Raw genomic sequence first — 16963 nt, 5'->3', positions numbered from 1 at the left:
TGCACAGCTTAACTGTTCACTTATTTCCTTCATTTTCTTGCCTGATTCATGTAGAGCAATGATCTGGGCTATTAACTGCTTGCTTCTATAAGCTGCATCGGCCATGGTAAGGTCACAGGCAATGGTAAGGTCACAGGATTGGAGCTACCAAAAAAAAATGTACCGCAGACACTCTCTCACAATGACAGCCACGTGGCAACTGAGTGGTGTTGTCTGGCAGCGGCGTATAGTTTGAGGGTTTGTTTACACTGTATAGGCGCTGCGAACTTTTGTCTCAACTTTATCCACAAGGTGTCTGTGAGGACAGTGTCACGAAGGGTGCATGAGCTTGGGTACGTGAGTCACCAGCCTGTTGCTAAGCCACTTGTCACCAAAAAGCAGAAAGCCAGAAGGATTGAATTTGCCAAGAAATACTCTCACTGGACTGAGGACGACTGGCTTGACGTTTTGTGGTCTGACGAGGCCACCTTCAGTGTCACCTGTAACCGTGGTGCAAAGGTGTACCGGCGACATGGAAGTGACCCGCTTGACCCTCGGTACGCCAAGGGTACTGTCAAATTCCCTGATACTTTAATGGTGTGGGGCTGTTTCAGCGGCAAGGGCTTGGGGTCATTAGTAGTGTTACCCAAGAACTTAAAAGTGAACCAAAACGTGTACTTGGAGCTTCTGTGTGAAAATTTACCTGAATCATTTGAAAAAACAGGTGCCACAGTTTTTCAGCAGGACGGTGCCCCCTGCCACACTGCTAAATCCATCACTACTTGGCTCAACGACTGTGAAGTGAACTTTATAAAGGACTGGCCAGGTAATAGCCCTGATTTGAACCCAATTGAAAATTTGTGGCACATTATAAAGAAGAGGTTACAAGGCAAAGACGTCAGCTCTATACCCAAGCTCGAGGCAGCCATTCAGGAAATCTGGGATAATTTTGAGCCTACAGCCCTCTACAACCTAGCTGCTTCACTTCCACGTCGTCTTGAGGCTGTGTTAAAGCGCAAAGGACTCCCAACCAAGTATTAGTTGAGTAAAAATCCAATAAATATAATGATTAATTACATTTTTGTGCATTTTTGTTTAGATTTGCTGAGGCGCCGCGAACTTTTGTCGAGCACTGTAGGTAATGTGCACTTAATGAAAAATGCTTCTAAGAAGAGATAAGAACTGACATAGTTATCAATGACATGATTCAAAATAAGGAATTAAATATATTTTGGGTGGATTCAAATACACAGCTGATGCTCTGACAAAATAAGGAGTCAATTCTATGAAGAGAGCTAGCATCCTTCAAAAAGGAACTTTGGTATTGTAAATGGATAAATTATTATTTTTTCTTATTTAGTAAGGTAAAAGGAAAATATTATTTTTGTCATCCAATTAAGTTTTGTGTTAATTTTATAATCAACTCTTAAACTCTCTAAATTCATAGTTTAATGTTTATTACTTAACTACAAAACTTTACTTTTGATTTGGAAGGAAGGGAATATGTTAACTCTATTATATTTGTTCATACCATTGCACTTTTTGTGCATCATTTGTTTTGATTTTGTATGTAGGAAGGGAACACTAGGGTCTCAAGGAATTGAGAGAACTGGTGTGAAGGCTTTTCTATTTGTAAATGCAAAGTGCTGCTCTTATATTCTTTTAATTACCCTGCAACACTGATATATAAGTTAAACTATATATATATATATATATATATATATATATATGCATACATATATATATATACATATATAGATATATATATACATACATATATATTATATATATATATAGTTATATATATTTATATATATACATATATATATATATATATACATATATATATATATATATACGTATATATATATATATATATTGATGCAGCCTGAAGGGATTTCTCCCCATTTTCTCTATTTCTGCATAAGGGGATGGAGAGGGAGGGTCACTGATTTAATGAAGCGGCCTTGCTGTGGATATGCTATATCTTGCAACACTATTTCTGACCCAGGGCAGTGGGTGAGATGCAGGGATGACCCATCATCCCAGAGGAGCCATGATAAGAGGGAGGGAAGGGTGTGAATGGGAGTGGAGTATGTGAGGATGGAATGGCTGGGAGTGGATTTCATGCCTTTGTTTTTTTTGGCTACCTCCCCAGTATGGGGAAAAAAGCCTTTAGTATATGTAAATATATATATATATATATATATATATATATATATATATACACATATAAATGACATGGATGAAGGAGTAGTGTTATATGAATTTCTTTGCAGATGACACAAAAATACTAAAGTAAGAACAGAGGAGGATTGTGAATCATTACAGTCAGACCTGGAAAAAATCTGGAAAAGGACTCAAAAGTGGGAAGTGAACTACAATATCAAGAAATGTAGTAGAATGGAGTTTGGAAAAAGTAAAAACAGAATATAAAAAAATTATAAAGTTGGTGAAGAAGAAGTCAAAAAAGTGAACTTGGAAAAAGACCTTGGAGTAATAATCAGCAAAGACATGACACCAGACAAACATATAAACAAAATAATTGGAGAAACCTTCAACCTATTAAGGTCAATGAAAGTGGCATTTGACTATTTGGATTAAGAAATTATTTAAAAAATATTAGTTACATTAATAAGACCAAAACTGGAATACGCAGCAACATTATGGACATCCAGTACTAAGAAGAATATAAAGAAATTAGAAAGAATACAGAGAGCAAAGACAAAGTTGGTGTGGTATAGTGTAGGACTGATACGAACTTGTGGTATAGTGTAGGACTAACTAGAGCAAGGGCGGAGCGCTGCGTGCCTGACCCCCAGACAAGGACCCCATTCATAGACCTATCAGAGGTCCTATTCATGTATGTGTGCTCACAGCACCTAACACCTTCGCCCATGGGCAGTCGCTCTGTAAAACTCATGGGTACTTGACATTCCCCCTCTGTATGCATAACCTACTGATTAATAAACCCACTAACTGTACCACCTGTTTCACTGCTGCCCCTTGCAACATGCTTGCAACCATGGTGTAGTGAGTAGTATCTTGCAATTGCAAGCATCCTTGCACCATGCAGCAGTGAAACATGAGTGCGGTTCGGTAATTGGTGGCACACAAGTGAACGAATGCCAGTACTTGACAATACGTGATCCGGTGGTGCTTACATGAATATGGGGTCACAGGAATCCTGCAATAGTATGCACGTCGAACCGTGCAGTATCGTGCAGTGCAGTTCAGCAGTGGAGCCCTATCGTGTGATGCACTTCGGCAGACCCCTAGAGGACCAAAAAAAGATGCCCTTCATTCCAACCCCTTGGATACAGCACTTTGGTAGAGCGCAGCACTTTGGTAGAGCGCCCTCTCCCCTGACGCAACCGTGACCCACATAGTGAATGCACTTACGTCACGCCACGCCCCAGCTGACTCGCGAAGACCACACCCCCAAACCCGGTCCATGGCACAAAGGAGCGATTCACCCTCGTCGCAAGACAGCGACGCTTCCACGGGATGGCAGCAACAACGCCGTGCAATGCCTAGCGGCAAGCATGGTGGTGGTCCGAGAGGAACGGAGGGAAGACCGAGCGAAAATGGACGCAATGGCAGAGACCCTTCACCAACTAACCCTAGTCACCCTCACGCCGTCCCCTCTATCAAGCCCTCCACCGAATTTGCCTGTCCCGGCCCCTCCTGTTGCCGGAGCGCCGACCACCCCCCCTGCCGCCAGGCAACCTAACGGTCCCATGGCCGCCACCGTTGCAGGCCGACGCCCAATTCCAGTCGATCCTGTTGTGGCGCTGCGGCTGGGCCGACTACACCGCCATGGCTGGCGTCAATAGGATGCCGCACAACATACAGATTATACAACTCAGATCATGTTTGTCTCTCAGCGTACAGGCGATTCTGCGGAACTCGCTGGACATCCCCCACAATACCCCACTCTCAGCCGACGAAGTGCTCGACTAGCTGCAATCCCACCTCCGAGACTCACGAGTTGAGGCCCTCTGCCGCCGTGACCTGTTCCAATGCAGGCAAGAGCACAGCAAGTCCTTCGATGACTTCTATGGCCGCGCCAAGGACAAGGCCCGGGAGGTAGACCTATGTACCTTAGGCACCGTCGCTTGCGTGGAGGCCCAGATGAAAATGGTCATATTCATGGGCGTCCGGGACAAGGAACTCATACAGCTCATCAGCTCCCTCCCCGCAACCGCGTCACTACAGGAGGTAGTGACCCATTGCCACTTGCACGAGTCGGCAAGGGAGACAGTCTTGGACCACCAGGGCAACCCGCAGGTGCGCGCCATTTCGGCATATAAAAGTGCTCAACGCCAGGTGCGCGCACCCCCACCTCAACCACCTCCCACACCCTCCTCACGACCTGGCGACACCTGCCACAATTGCGGGACCAAGGGACACCGCCCTCACACCTGCCAGTGTCCTGCCAGGAATGCCCGATGCTGGGTCTGCAGCAAGAAGGGTCACTGGGAGAAATATTGCAAGTCGTCCAAGGATTGGGATGAGAATCACCACGGGCCGTCAAGCCCCGGCGCCCCCTGCGCCTCCCCCTGGGAAGGCTGGTGCATGCCGAAAGGTGTCCGACTGCTCCGGCCACTCCCCGACATCTGTCAACATTCGCATCTGCTTCGGGAACATGTCCTCGAGCTTGCTTATGCTGCCGGACATGGGTGCAGATATCTCTTAATCCTCTCAATCAAAACCTTCCCAACTACACTTAACAAACTGATCCCTCTAAAACTAGTACACTCACACTTGTCACCTTTTCCCTTGTAAAGTGGAACTACACAGGCACTCCTCCAGTCCTCTGGCACTCTACCCTCTCATATAGAAACATTAAATAATCTCACCAGCCAGTCCATTATTGTGCTTTTTTTTTTTTTTTGTAAACTTAATTTTAAAAATCTGATAAAGAGCACTTATAATGCCCATATCAAAACTAAACATTCCACCAGAAAACCCAACTTCCTACAAACCAACCTTGTTTCTATACACCATGTCCAAGCTAATGAAAGACTAACTGCCACTCAAGTTCACTTCATTTGATTCTGCTTTCCACACATTTTGCTAGTCATATGTAATTATATACATTCATACAAATTTGTCAGCCACGCAAACAATCATGTAAGATATAATATTGCTATCTTCTTTGCAAGACTGACCTTTTCTTCAAATATGAGAGAATGGATCCCCTCCCCTCATGACCAAGGAGGTGTGAAATGTAGTGGAGTGGCTTGCTTTTATATTGCTTCAGTAAGGATGGTAGTGTCCAACTAATCTCCAGGGAATGATACTCCTTCATAGGCACTATCTTGCATAAGCGATGTAACTTCCCCAGAGGGAAAGGAGGGCCTAGATGATCATAGCAAGGTCGAGGTAAGCCATTGTTTGGTATCTGGAAGGCATAGGGGACTATCAAGGAAAGGTTAAATATGTATCTACACAATGAAAATCAATCAATCAATCCATCTGTTACCTCAGTTCTTTTTTGCAGGAGACCTATGGCTCCCAGGTAACCAACAGTCCTAAGTCATTCAAAGAAAAATGATTGCGTTATTGTCTGAACATTTGATCATCACTGTCTGGGGTATTGGCTACATGTTATTATCAGGTTAAAAGCTGCTAAGTAGCATGCAGCTGATACTTTAGGGTCTATATGGGGTATCCCTATGAACCAGAGCCACACATCATTTTGTCTGTGGTAGAGGAAATCTCTATTCATAGAGAAATGACGATACTTTATTATACTGTGAATGTCCCTCTGTTATGCTGTCCCCCACTCTTGTTACTGTCCTGTACCATTTCTCTGAATATTCATTTTCTCATTTTGCCGAACCCTGTGGGGGGGAAAAGAATACTGACACCAAGTTTTCCCACTTAAGTCATATAAGTCAATAAAAATGGGACAGGGATAGGACTAGGCATCCTTCACCCTCCAGCCCTAAAAGGAACATTCCTAAAAAAAAAAGTCATATAAGGGTCTGGGAGCTTTCTACCCAGTACCCTAAGGTTTGGGTCTTTTAATGTACATGGATGTGGTACAGATAAGAGTAAAAGGGAAGAGATAGGCAGTATGCTTGTGAGAAGGATGGATGTGTTGGCACTGAGTGAAATTAAGTTGAAAGGGAGGGACAAGATTGAGTTTGGGAGTGTCATTAGGTGGATCTCAGGAGTGAAGAGAGGATGAGGGAGAGGAGTGGCTATACTAGTAAGTAAAGAGATAGGTAAGTGTGTGGTGGAGTGGAAGGATGTTTCTTCAAGGTTAATGTGGATGAAGGTGAAAGTGGGGAGATATGGTTTTTGTAAGTGCATATGAAGCTGATAGTGAGAAGAGTGTAAAGGTAAGGGAATTTTTTTGGATAGATTTAAATGAGTGTATAGAGGGATTAGGGAGAAATGTCAATGTAGTGGTATTGGGAGACCTTAATGCTAGGGTAGGAAATAAACCATAGAGTGGTTACTAAGTGTGGAGTTCCAGGAAAAAATCATAGTGGAGAGTTGATGATGTGTCTAGCAAGTTGATATCAAATACAGTGTTTAGGAATAAAGTCAAGCATAGGTACACATGGGAGAGGGTGGTGGATGGTAGGGTGGTAGAATGTTAATGGACTATATAGTGGTAACCAGGAGAATAGTAGGAAGAGTTAAGGATATACATGTTCTAAAGGGGGAATATCAGATCATGATTTGGTGTAAGGTAAGTTGAGAGTGGAGGATAGATGGAGAAAGAAGAGAGTGGAAGGGAATGAAGGATAGAGTAGAACTAGGAGTGGAGGAGGAATGGGATTGGTTCAAGGAGGGAGTCACAAGGCATACAAAGATGGTGTGTGTGGAACAAGGAGGATGGGAGGAAATAGAAGAAAGGGTGGCGGATGGTGGGATGAGGAAGCAAAGAAGGGTGTAGAAGAGAAGTAGCAAGCCTTCACAGATTGGTTACAAAATAGGATGAGAGAATCATATGAGAGGTACAAAGAAAAGAGAAGAAACATAAAGCATAAGATAAAGTAGGCAAAGAGGAGAGCAATGAAATAGGGTAATAGTATGACAGGAAATTTTGAAAGTAATAAAAAGATGTTTTGGAAAGAAATGAAGAAAGAGGAGGCAAATCAAGTAGAGAAGAAAAGGGAGTTGCTAAATGTGAAGGAGGATAGGGAGGGAAAGGGAGTTGCTAAATGTGAAGGAGGATAGGGAGGGAAAGGTAGTTGCAGTGGGAAGTGCTAAGAAAATGACAGTGATGAGAGAGGGAAATGGAGGAAAAATATGGAAAGATGAGGTGAAGGCAGTTGTTAAGATGATGAGAGCAGGTAAGGCACCTGGGTTGGATGGGTGTCTAAAAAAAAAAGGCAGTGCAGTGATGGTGGATTGGCTGGTGAGGTTATTTAATGTTTGTTTATGAGAAGGTGTGGTTATTGTTATTGGGATTCTAAGTGTTTACCTTAGTTCGGGAAACTTTCCCTCAAAGTGTTATTTTCTTCGATTTAGGAACCTTTCCTGAAACTTCAAAACATGCCTATCGTAACTTTAAATAAGATACAATTAAACTCCCCTCCTCTTTATTTGTTAAATCGATACAATAATTTTGGTTTGATAAATTGGGAAACTTGAAGAAAATACTTAAAGTGAATGTTAACCTGTGGCTCTTTGAGCTCTTTTTGAACTCATAAGAGTCCTGCCGAATACGGCCCACTATCATTGGGTCAGACATCAGACTACCCAGAGCTCCGGTTCCAGACCCTCTTTTAAAACCTTCTTGGCGAGGGATCTTACGTCTTCAGTTTCAGAAGGCCTACATGTGTCTACTTAATTCAAACTTACCCGGCAGAAAATTGTGACCGGTAAGTTCTCAAACTTTCCCTGAAGTTATTAAACCTCAATTTCCATAAAGGAAGAGTGCCAGAGGACTGGAGGAGTGCCTGTATAGTTCTGCTTTACAAGGGAAAAGGTGACAAGTGTGAGTGTAGTAGTTCCAAAGGGATCAGTTTGTTAAGTGTAGTTGGAAAGGCTTATGGGAGGGTCTTGATTAAGAGGATTAGGAGAGGAACAAAGGGAGTAATTAGTGAGGAACAGTGTGGGTTTAGGACAGGTTGGGGTTGTGTGGATCAGATTTTTGTGGCAAGACAGGTATGTGAGAAAGCTATAGGAAATGGTAAGGATGTTTTTTTGGGCCTCTAACCCCTTCCATACGGTGCCGCATACGTAGGCGTCATGAGGAGCAAGTGGATATGCGAGGTTGCCATATCGGCATCTTGATTATATTTATTGTAGTCGCCCCTGCGTTTTGACATTCTCTATAAACTGCCCTTAATCACATTCTCTATGGTTTTCAAAATTCACGGGTGAAAGAGAGAACGATCGATATAAGCGGTGACTATATTTTATGATGCGAGTATTATTACGACATGTCGTACGGCTGGCATTGGCTGCTGCCCGCGAGATTTAAGGCCCGTACTGAAGAGGTTAAGGATTTGGAAAAGGTTTATGACAGGGTAGACAGGAAGGCAGTGTGGGAGGTATTACAGATATATGGGATAGTAAGAAAGCTCTTAAGAGCAGTCAAGAGTTTTTATGAGAGCAGTAGGGCTTGTGTTAGAATCAGAAATGGAGAGTGAGTGGTTTGAGGTAAAGGTGGGGCTTTGTCAGGGATGCGTTTTGTTGCCTTCGCTGTTCAATCTATACATGGATGAGTGGTGGGAGAGGTAAATGAAAGGGTAATGGGTCGGAAATTGGAGATGGTTAAAGAAAATGGAGAAAAGTGGGAGATAAGCCAGTTGTTGTTTGCTGACAACACTGCACTTGTAGCAGGATCCGAGAAGGGATTGAGGAAGTTAGTGACAAAGTTTGGGAAGGTGTGCAAAAGAAGTAAGTTGAAGATAAATGTGGGTAAAAGGTGATGAGATGTACAATGGGGGAAAGTGGCAGCAGGCTGGAAGTGAGTATAAAGGGAGAGAGACTAGTGAAAATGGATAGTTTTAGATACTTGGGTGTGAATATGGCAGAAAAGGGAGGAGTGGTGGAAGTAGAATTTAGATTGAGAGAAGCAAGTAAATACCTTGGGGGATTAAAAAGTGTAATAAGAAATAGACATTTGGGAATGGATGATATGAGGAGACTGTATGAAGGAGTGATTGTGCCAACAGCACTGTATGGGTCAGAAACGTGGAACATAAGAGAGGAAGAGGGGAGGAGTTTGAGTGTATTTACCTAGTTGTATTTTGCGGGAAGGAGAGCTATGCTCGTGGTGTCCCGCCTTTGTATCTCGCAGTGTCTAGTTTGCTCTTAAACTCATGAATGGTTTTTGTGCACAATATTTCATTGTCCAGTTTGTTCCATGTGTCTACTACTCTATGTGGAAAACTGTTTTTCTTCATATCTCTTCTATAGCTATGTTTTTATATTTTCTTTCCATGTTCTCTTGTGCTTCTCTTGTCCCAGTTTAACAATCCTCTCTATCGAGTATTTCTGTGCCCTTTATGATTCTGTAGATGGTCAGTAGGTCACCCCCCTTTTTTCTTTGCTCCAGGGTCGGTAACTCCAGTTTAGCCAATCTCTCCTCATATGACAAGTTTGCAAGTGCAGGTGCCATTTTTGTTACTGTTCTCTGGATTCTTTCTATTTTCTTTATATTCTTTTTGGTACTGGGTGACCACAATGTCGCTGCATATTCTAGTCTAGGCCTTATCAGTGTGACCAATATTTTTTTAATCATTTCATCTTCCAAATATGTAAATGCCACTTTTATTGATCTTAGCAAGTTCTAGGATTCTCCAACAATTTTGTTTATCTGTTTATCATAGGACAAGTCGTTGGAGATAATTACACCCAAATCTTTTTCGGATCTCTCCTTCTTTACCTTCTTGGTTCCAATTTTATATTGTCCTGATATTCTGTTTTTGCTTTTTCCAAACTCCATTATGCTAACCTTGTTGATATTGAAGTCCACTTCCCATTTCTTGCTCCAGTTCCATACCTTATTCAGGTCATCCTGCAGTGATTCGCAATCCTTTTCAGTTTTTACTTTCCTTAACAGTTTGGTATTGTCTGCAAAGAAGCTCATGTAACATTTAACATCATCATCCATGTCATTCACATAAATAGCAAACATTATTGGAGCCAATACAGATCCTTGCAATACTCCACTGATCACCTCTTTCCAACCTGAATATTTTTCTCTGAGCACTACTCTCATCCTCCATCCATTTTAGTAGGTTCCCTTGTATCCCTCCTATATGTTCCATTTTTTTTTAAATAATTTTTTTGTGCGGTACTTTGTCAAAAGCTTTTTGTACGTCCAGGAAGGCACAATCAGCCCATCCATTCCTTTTTTGCACTATGTCTATTAATCTTGAGTAGAAACATATTAAGTTTGTGGTATATGACCTTCCTTGTCTGAACCCAAATTTTCTTGGGTTTATTATATTGTCTTCCAGGTGTTTTACCCATCTATTCTTGATGATTTTCTCAAATTTTGGTTATATTGCTTGTTAGTGAGACTGGCCTATAGTTAGTTGGTTCCTCCTTATATTGGTACAATGTTAGCATTTTTCCAGTCTTTTGGTATTTTTCCTTCTGTAAGTGAGCAACTTATTATGTATTTTGTCCATTAGTTCTTCTTTGCATTCTTTTAGAATCCAATTTAAAATTCCATCTGGGCCATGTGATTTCCTGATGTCAAGGTTTGATAGATGTTCCATTATTTCTTTTTGCGTTATTGTTATCTCGCTCATGGGGGAAGATTGCCTTTCATTTCCTTCGTCCCAATATTGTACTTTCTAGTGAAGACAGATTTGAAGTGATTATTCATGACTACAGCCATTTCTAATTCTTCTGTGTATTCTATATTCCCTTGGCATAGTTTCACAATTTCCTGTTTGTTTTTGAGTTTACCATTCACATATTGATAGAATAGTTTGGGTTGCTCTTTGCATTTATCTATAATATCCTTTTCATGGTTCCTTTTTTCCTCTCTTCTCACTTTAACATACTAATTTCTATATTTTATATAAACTTACCATTTTCCAGTTTATTTTCTTATCTCTTCTCCATCTTTTTCAAGCTCTGTCCCTTCTCTCTTTAGCCTCACTGCATCTTTTATTGAACCAGCATTTAATGTACATTCTCTCTAGCTTATGCCTTGGTACGTGCCTATTCACCCCTTCATTGTAATTATCCATCAAGATATCCCATTTCTCTTCCATGTAAAATTTTTCCCAGTTTGCATTCTGGAAGAATTTCTTTAGTTTTGCAAAGTCCATTTTGTTGTACATCAATTTTCCTTTCCTATGCTTTTCATTTCTCTCCATGTATATTTCTTCCTTTAGTTCTGTCTCAATGAGTATATGGTCACTCTTTCTAATTGGTGTCTTGTATTGGATTTTATCCACAATTTCAGGTTCTGTTGTAAATATTAAATCTAGTTTTGATGGCTCCTTGTTATTTCTGTATCTGGTGTTTTTACTGACCCACTGAGCCATTGTATATTCCATGGTCATGTCCAGTAGTACATTACCTCATGAGGTGCATGAGAAGTATGATAGGGGTTACTAGGGTGGCTAGAGTGAGAAATGAGGTGAGGATGAGAACAGGGGTGGAAAGGGAATTGGGAGACAGGGTTGATGAAAGAGTATTGGGATGGTATGGATACATGGAAAGAATGAGTGAAGAAAGATTAGAAAAAGAGGTGTGGAAAGCAGAGGTGGAACGAGTGAACATAAGGGGGCGACCAAGGTTGAGATGGATAGATGGGGTAAAAGGGGCATTGGGAAAGAGGGAATGTCTGTTGGGGAAGGATGGGAGAGGACAGATGGGAGTGAATGGAGAATGGTTGTGTATGGATGATGCTGTGATGTATGATGGGGAATGGGTGGGGGATGGGGGTTGAGGGAGTATACATGAAAAATAAATTGACATAGCCCAAAGGGATTTCTCCCTGTCTTCTCCATTTCTGCATGAGGAAACAGAGAGGGGGTTAGCCAATTTAATGAAGCAGCCTTGCTGTGGATGTGCTGTGTCTTGTGACACTGTTTCTGACCCAGGGCAGTGGGCAAGATGCAGTAATGATCCGTCATCCAGGAGGAGCCACGATAAGAGGGAGGGAGGGAGGTGGATGGGAGTGGAGTATGTGGGGATGGAATGAAAGTGGATTTTATGACTTTGTTTTTTTGGCTACCTCCCTTGTAAGGCGAAAGAGCTGTTGGTATATGGATGTATGTTCAGTGCCCTCTGTGATGGATATATCCAGAGCAGTTTCTGTTCTGGCAATGTCAAACTGCTGGATGTTGACCTGAACACAAGCATGCTACTGTGGTTTTTACTTCTCTGGGGAGGGATTTTCCTGTAGGGGTGATGTCCAGAAAGGCTTGGAGTAGGGAGTTTGGTAGTCAGTCTTGAAGATCTTGGAGAAGTGTTAATGATATTGCATTACTGTTTCAGTGATTGTATTTTCCTTGCCTAGGATGATTCAAATATCTCATGGGTAGGGGGTGATTTTTTTTTCTTTTTTTCCTTTTTCTTCATATGTATGGGGGAAGAAGTCTATTGGTATATAGATACATAAATAATATCCAATCTATTTATACTTGTGTGCTTTTCTAAATTTTCTTCTTGTTGGTTCTTAGTTTTGAATGTTTTTGTTTAGTTGCTGTAGTACAAGGAAAAGATTGAGAGTATGTTTGTGAGAAAGAAGATGAATGTATTACCATTAAGTAAAACTATGATGAAAGGAAGGGTTGATTTTAAGTTTGACAGTGTAGGGAGTGATAAGGGGGTGAGGGAGGGAAGGAATGGCTCTGCTGGCAAGTGATAAGATGGGAAAGCACATGATGGAGTAGAAGTACTGTATCTTTAAGATTGATGTGGGTGAAGGGGAAACTGTAATGGGAGATCTGGGTATTTGTAAGCCCATAAAGACCTGCTAGTGAGAAGAGTGAAAAGGAAAGGGAGATTTTCTGGATAGAATTAAATGAGTTCTTACAGAGTTTTTGGGAGGAATTTCAATGTAGTAGTGTTATCATTTCGTCCCCTTCAATGCCCTTGAACAAAGAAGAGAAAGAGATCTACTGGCCATTTACAGATTCATGAAAGGGATGAAAGTCCTTGACAGAGATGATTTATTAAAGTGGGATAAGAGAAAACAAGACATAAAAAGAATCTCAAAAAGGTTTGTTATAGAGGAGATGTGAAAAAGAATATTTTCCCACACAGTGGTAGATATCTGGAACAAATTGGATGAGGCAACAGTGTGTGCAAAAACTATACAGGAATTTAAGAACAAACTAGATGCTGAAAGATACAAAGACAGGTCACTACAAGCATAGCTCTCTTCCCATATAATACAACTAGGTAAAAATACACACAGAGTTGAATGATCTAAAAAGTGAACTAAGTATGATTAAAAGAGAAAATGAAAGAATGGAAAACAAGGATAGAAACAAAAATGAAGAACTAAAGAAAGAGGTCAAAGAACAATTACAAGCAGTGACTGAAAAAGTGGGAGAATCAAAGAGACAGATCTAATTCAAATAAAAAAAATCAGTGGAAACAGGAACACAAAATTTAAAAAATCCCTTTCAAAGAAATAGTACAACAGCAGGTAGAAGAGAATGCAAAGGAAACAGTAATTAAGGTAATCAAAGAAAAGGAAAACTGGGTGAGAGATACAGTGGATAAAAAGAAATGCATTGCAGTTTATGGTATCAAAGAAAAACATGATGTACACAAATACCAAAGAGAAAAAGAGAAAGAAATTGTGAAGGAAATACTGAAAGCAGTTCAGGACGAGGGTCAAGAGTTGGAGAAGGAAATCGATAATATGCATAGAATGCGTACATACTCTAAAGAAAAAAACTATAGGCCAATGAAAATCAAACTAAGGACCCAAAAGATAGCTGAAGAGATACTATCAAAAGTGGCAAAACTAGCTAACAGTGAAAATTACAAAAATGTGTGGATAAAAAAAGAAATGAATGATGAAGAAATAGTGAAAGATAAGGCACTAAGAAATGAAGCTAATGAAAAAAAAAAAGTTCTTTTTGGAGTGTACTGGATCTGAGGCAAAATGGTACATCAGAGAAAAGGAGACATAAAACAAAAAAAAGAGAAGAAACGAAAAAATTAAAAGTGGTATAAACAAACATGGACGGTATTTCTGGAATAAACGAATTAAATGACTATTTGTTAATAGAGAAACCAGACATAATGGGAATTGTGGAGACAAAATAAAAAAAATTGAAAGGTCCTATATCAGCAAGTATGGTGGTACAAGGTCTATACAACTATTGGTCGAAAAAAGAATGGATAAACAGGGGGAGTCATGTGATTGACTAGAAAGGGCTTAAATGTGATAAAGATAACAGAAGGTAAAGATAATGTGGAAATGATCATGATTAATGTTGAAAATAGTATTATGAAAAGCAAAAAATTTATAGCAGTATTTATGCGCCCAAAAACATAGGCTTGGTCTGATAGTAATCATTTATTATTACTGTAAAACACAAAGAATGAATTATCTGAGGTGCTGGATGGAGCAAACATAGTAATTGTGGATGACTTTAACGTAAAGGAGATAAATTGGGAAGAAATGACAATAAAAGGTGGAGAGGAACTCTATGGCAACATTCTACGGGATTTGACCATTCATTATACGTTGACTCAGTGGGTCAAAGAAAATACTAGATATAGAAACAATGAAGAACCATCAAGACTGGACTTGATATTCACTTCTGAGCCGGAAATTGTGGACAAAATGAATTGCAAGACACCAATTGGGAAGAGTGACCATGTACTAATAGAGTTCGAACTTAAAGAACAAAATGATGTGAGAAGAAATGAGAAACATAGAGAAGGAAGATTAATGTACAACAAAACAGACTTTGTAAAACTTAGAAGAAAAAAAATTCAAAACACTAACTGGGAAAATTGTTCAAATGAAATAACAATGATGGAAGAGAAATGGAACATATTTAAAGAAAAATACAAGAAGGGAACAGATTAATATGTACCTAAGAAGAAACAAAAAAGGCTTTACATAAAGTGTTGGTATAACAAAGTGTAGTGATGCTAAAGATAAAAGAGACAAAGCCTGGAAAAGATGGAAAAAAGACAAAAAAATTACCAAATGGCAAACATACATCAAACTGAGAAATGAATATGTTGATATACATAGAGGAAAAAAGAAACTACGAAAAAGATATAATAGACAAATGCAAAGACACCTTAACTATTTTACAGATATGTAAATGACAAACTAAAAGACAAACATGAAATAGTGAAGCTGCACAAAGGAAATAAAGAATATATAGATAATGTAGAAATGGCTGAAGTAATGACCAGGCATTTTAGGTCTATATTTACAATTCAAAGCTCACAAATTTAGGATGAAGGACAGCGAGAAAAATCCCCCGAAATTAAAGAAATAATGGTGACACTGAAAGAAAGGACCAAATAAAAAACCTTGACGTCAGAAAGTCATATGGGCCTGATGGAATTGCAAACTGGATATTGAAAGAACGTATAGATGAACTAACAGACAAAATACACAAGATAATTGACTTCTCACTCAAAGAAGGAAGAGTATCACAAGATTGGAAAAATGCAAATATTGTACCAATAAACAAAGGAGGAGACGAAGAAAATCCGACCAACTATAGACTAATGTCCCTTACAAGCACAATAGCAAAATTATGCAAAAAAGTTATTAAAATAAATGGATTAAACACTTGGAAGAGAACAAAATACTAAATCCTAAACAATTTGGTTTTAGAAGTGGAAGATCATGTACTACAAACTTAATATGATTTTACATAGGATTAACAGAAATAATACAAAAGATGGATGGGCAGATTATGCTTTCTTGGACTTACAAAAGGCTTTTGACAAAGTACCACACAAAAAGCTACTCTGAAAAATTGAAACAATAGGTGGAATACAAGGAAAATTATTGGAATGGATGAAAGATTTCTTGAATGGTATAAAAATGAGGGAGGTACTTAGAGACAAGAACTCAAATTGGGAAGATATGTTAAGCAGAGTCCCCCAAGGCTTTGTATTGGCTCCGATAATGTTTGCTATTTATATAAATGATATGGATGAAGGTGTGGAATGTTATATGAACTTCTTTGCAGATGATGCAAAACTATTAAAGAGAGTAAGTACAGAGGAAGACTGCAAATCTTTTCAAGAAGACCTGGACAAAGTCTGGAAATGGAGTCAGAAGAGTGAAGTGAACTTCAACATTAAGAAATGTAGTATAATGGAATTTGGAAAAAGCAAAAATAGAATCTTGGGTGTATTTGCGTGTAAGGTCACAGTTACCCATAGATCGGTCATATGAGTTCTGAGCTCTCATCTGGGAGGTTAATAACTATTGATCACAAGTCCAACACATGATCCAAGACCATGGTGAATCACACACATGCAATAGGGGGATATGTTTATCGAGTGACCAAAATGATAGAGTAAATTCATTCAGTGATTCACACAAACTCCAATAGGAAAGAGTGACCATGTACTAATAGAATTTGAGTTGAAAGAGCAAATGGATCAAAGCAGAATTGATAAACATAGAATAGGAAGACTAATGTACAACAAAACAAATTTTGAGAAACTCAATAAAATTCTTTCGCAACACGAACTGGGAAAAATTCATAAATGAAGAAACAGGGATGAAAGAGAAATGGAATATACTAAAAGAAATTTATAATGAGGGGGTGAATAAATACATACAACAAAAAATGGAAAGAACATACATAAAAAAGCTGGTACAACAAAAGGTGTAGTGAGGCTAAGGATAAAAGAGACAAAGCTTGGAAGAAATGGAAAAGGGACAAGAAAACAAGCAAATGGCTAATGTACATCAAACTAAGAAATGATTATGTAAAAATACGCAGAGATGAAAAGAGAAACTATGAAGAAAAAAAAATAATAATAATAGAAAAATGCAAGGAAGATCCCAAACCATTTTACAGGTATGTAAATG

At 39.5% G+C, this 16963-nt stretch overlaps 1 protein-coding gene across 2 annotated transcripts in view; it reads right to left on the bottom strand.

Moving 5' to 3' along the window:
* LOC143020628 (nardilysin-like) overlaps positions 1-16963 on the bottom strand; it is a 252330-nt gene that overhangs the window by 101371 nt on the left and 133996 nt on the right. For both annotated transcript variants that reach the window (XM_076177107.1, XM_076177108.1), the window contains one exon: positions 5154-5386. In XM_076177107.1, coding sequence (XP_076033222.1) covers positions 5154-5386 — 233 coding nt within the window. The remainder of the gene's footprint in view (positions 1-5153; positions 5387-16963) is intronic.

The sequence above is a fragment of the Oratosquilla oratoria genome, chromosome 40 (assembly GCF_046742065.1).
Source record: "Oratosquilla oratoria isolate Oo_2021 chromosome 40, ASM4674206v1, whole genome shotgun sequence".
NCBI lineage: Eukaryota > Metazoa > Arthropoda > Malacostraca > Stomatopoda > Squillidae > Oratosquilla > Oratosquilla oratoria.
The sequence above is the reverse complement of the archived record's forward strand: the minus strand, read 5'-3'. Positions and strand labels throughout refer to the sequence as shown.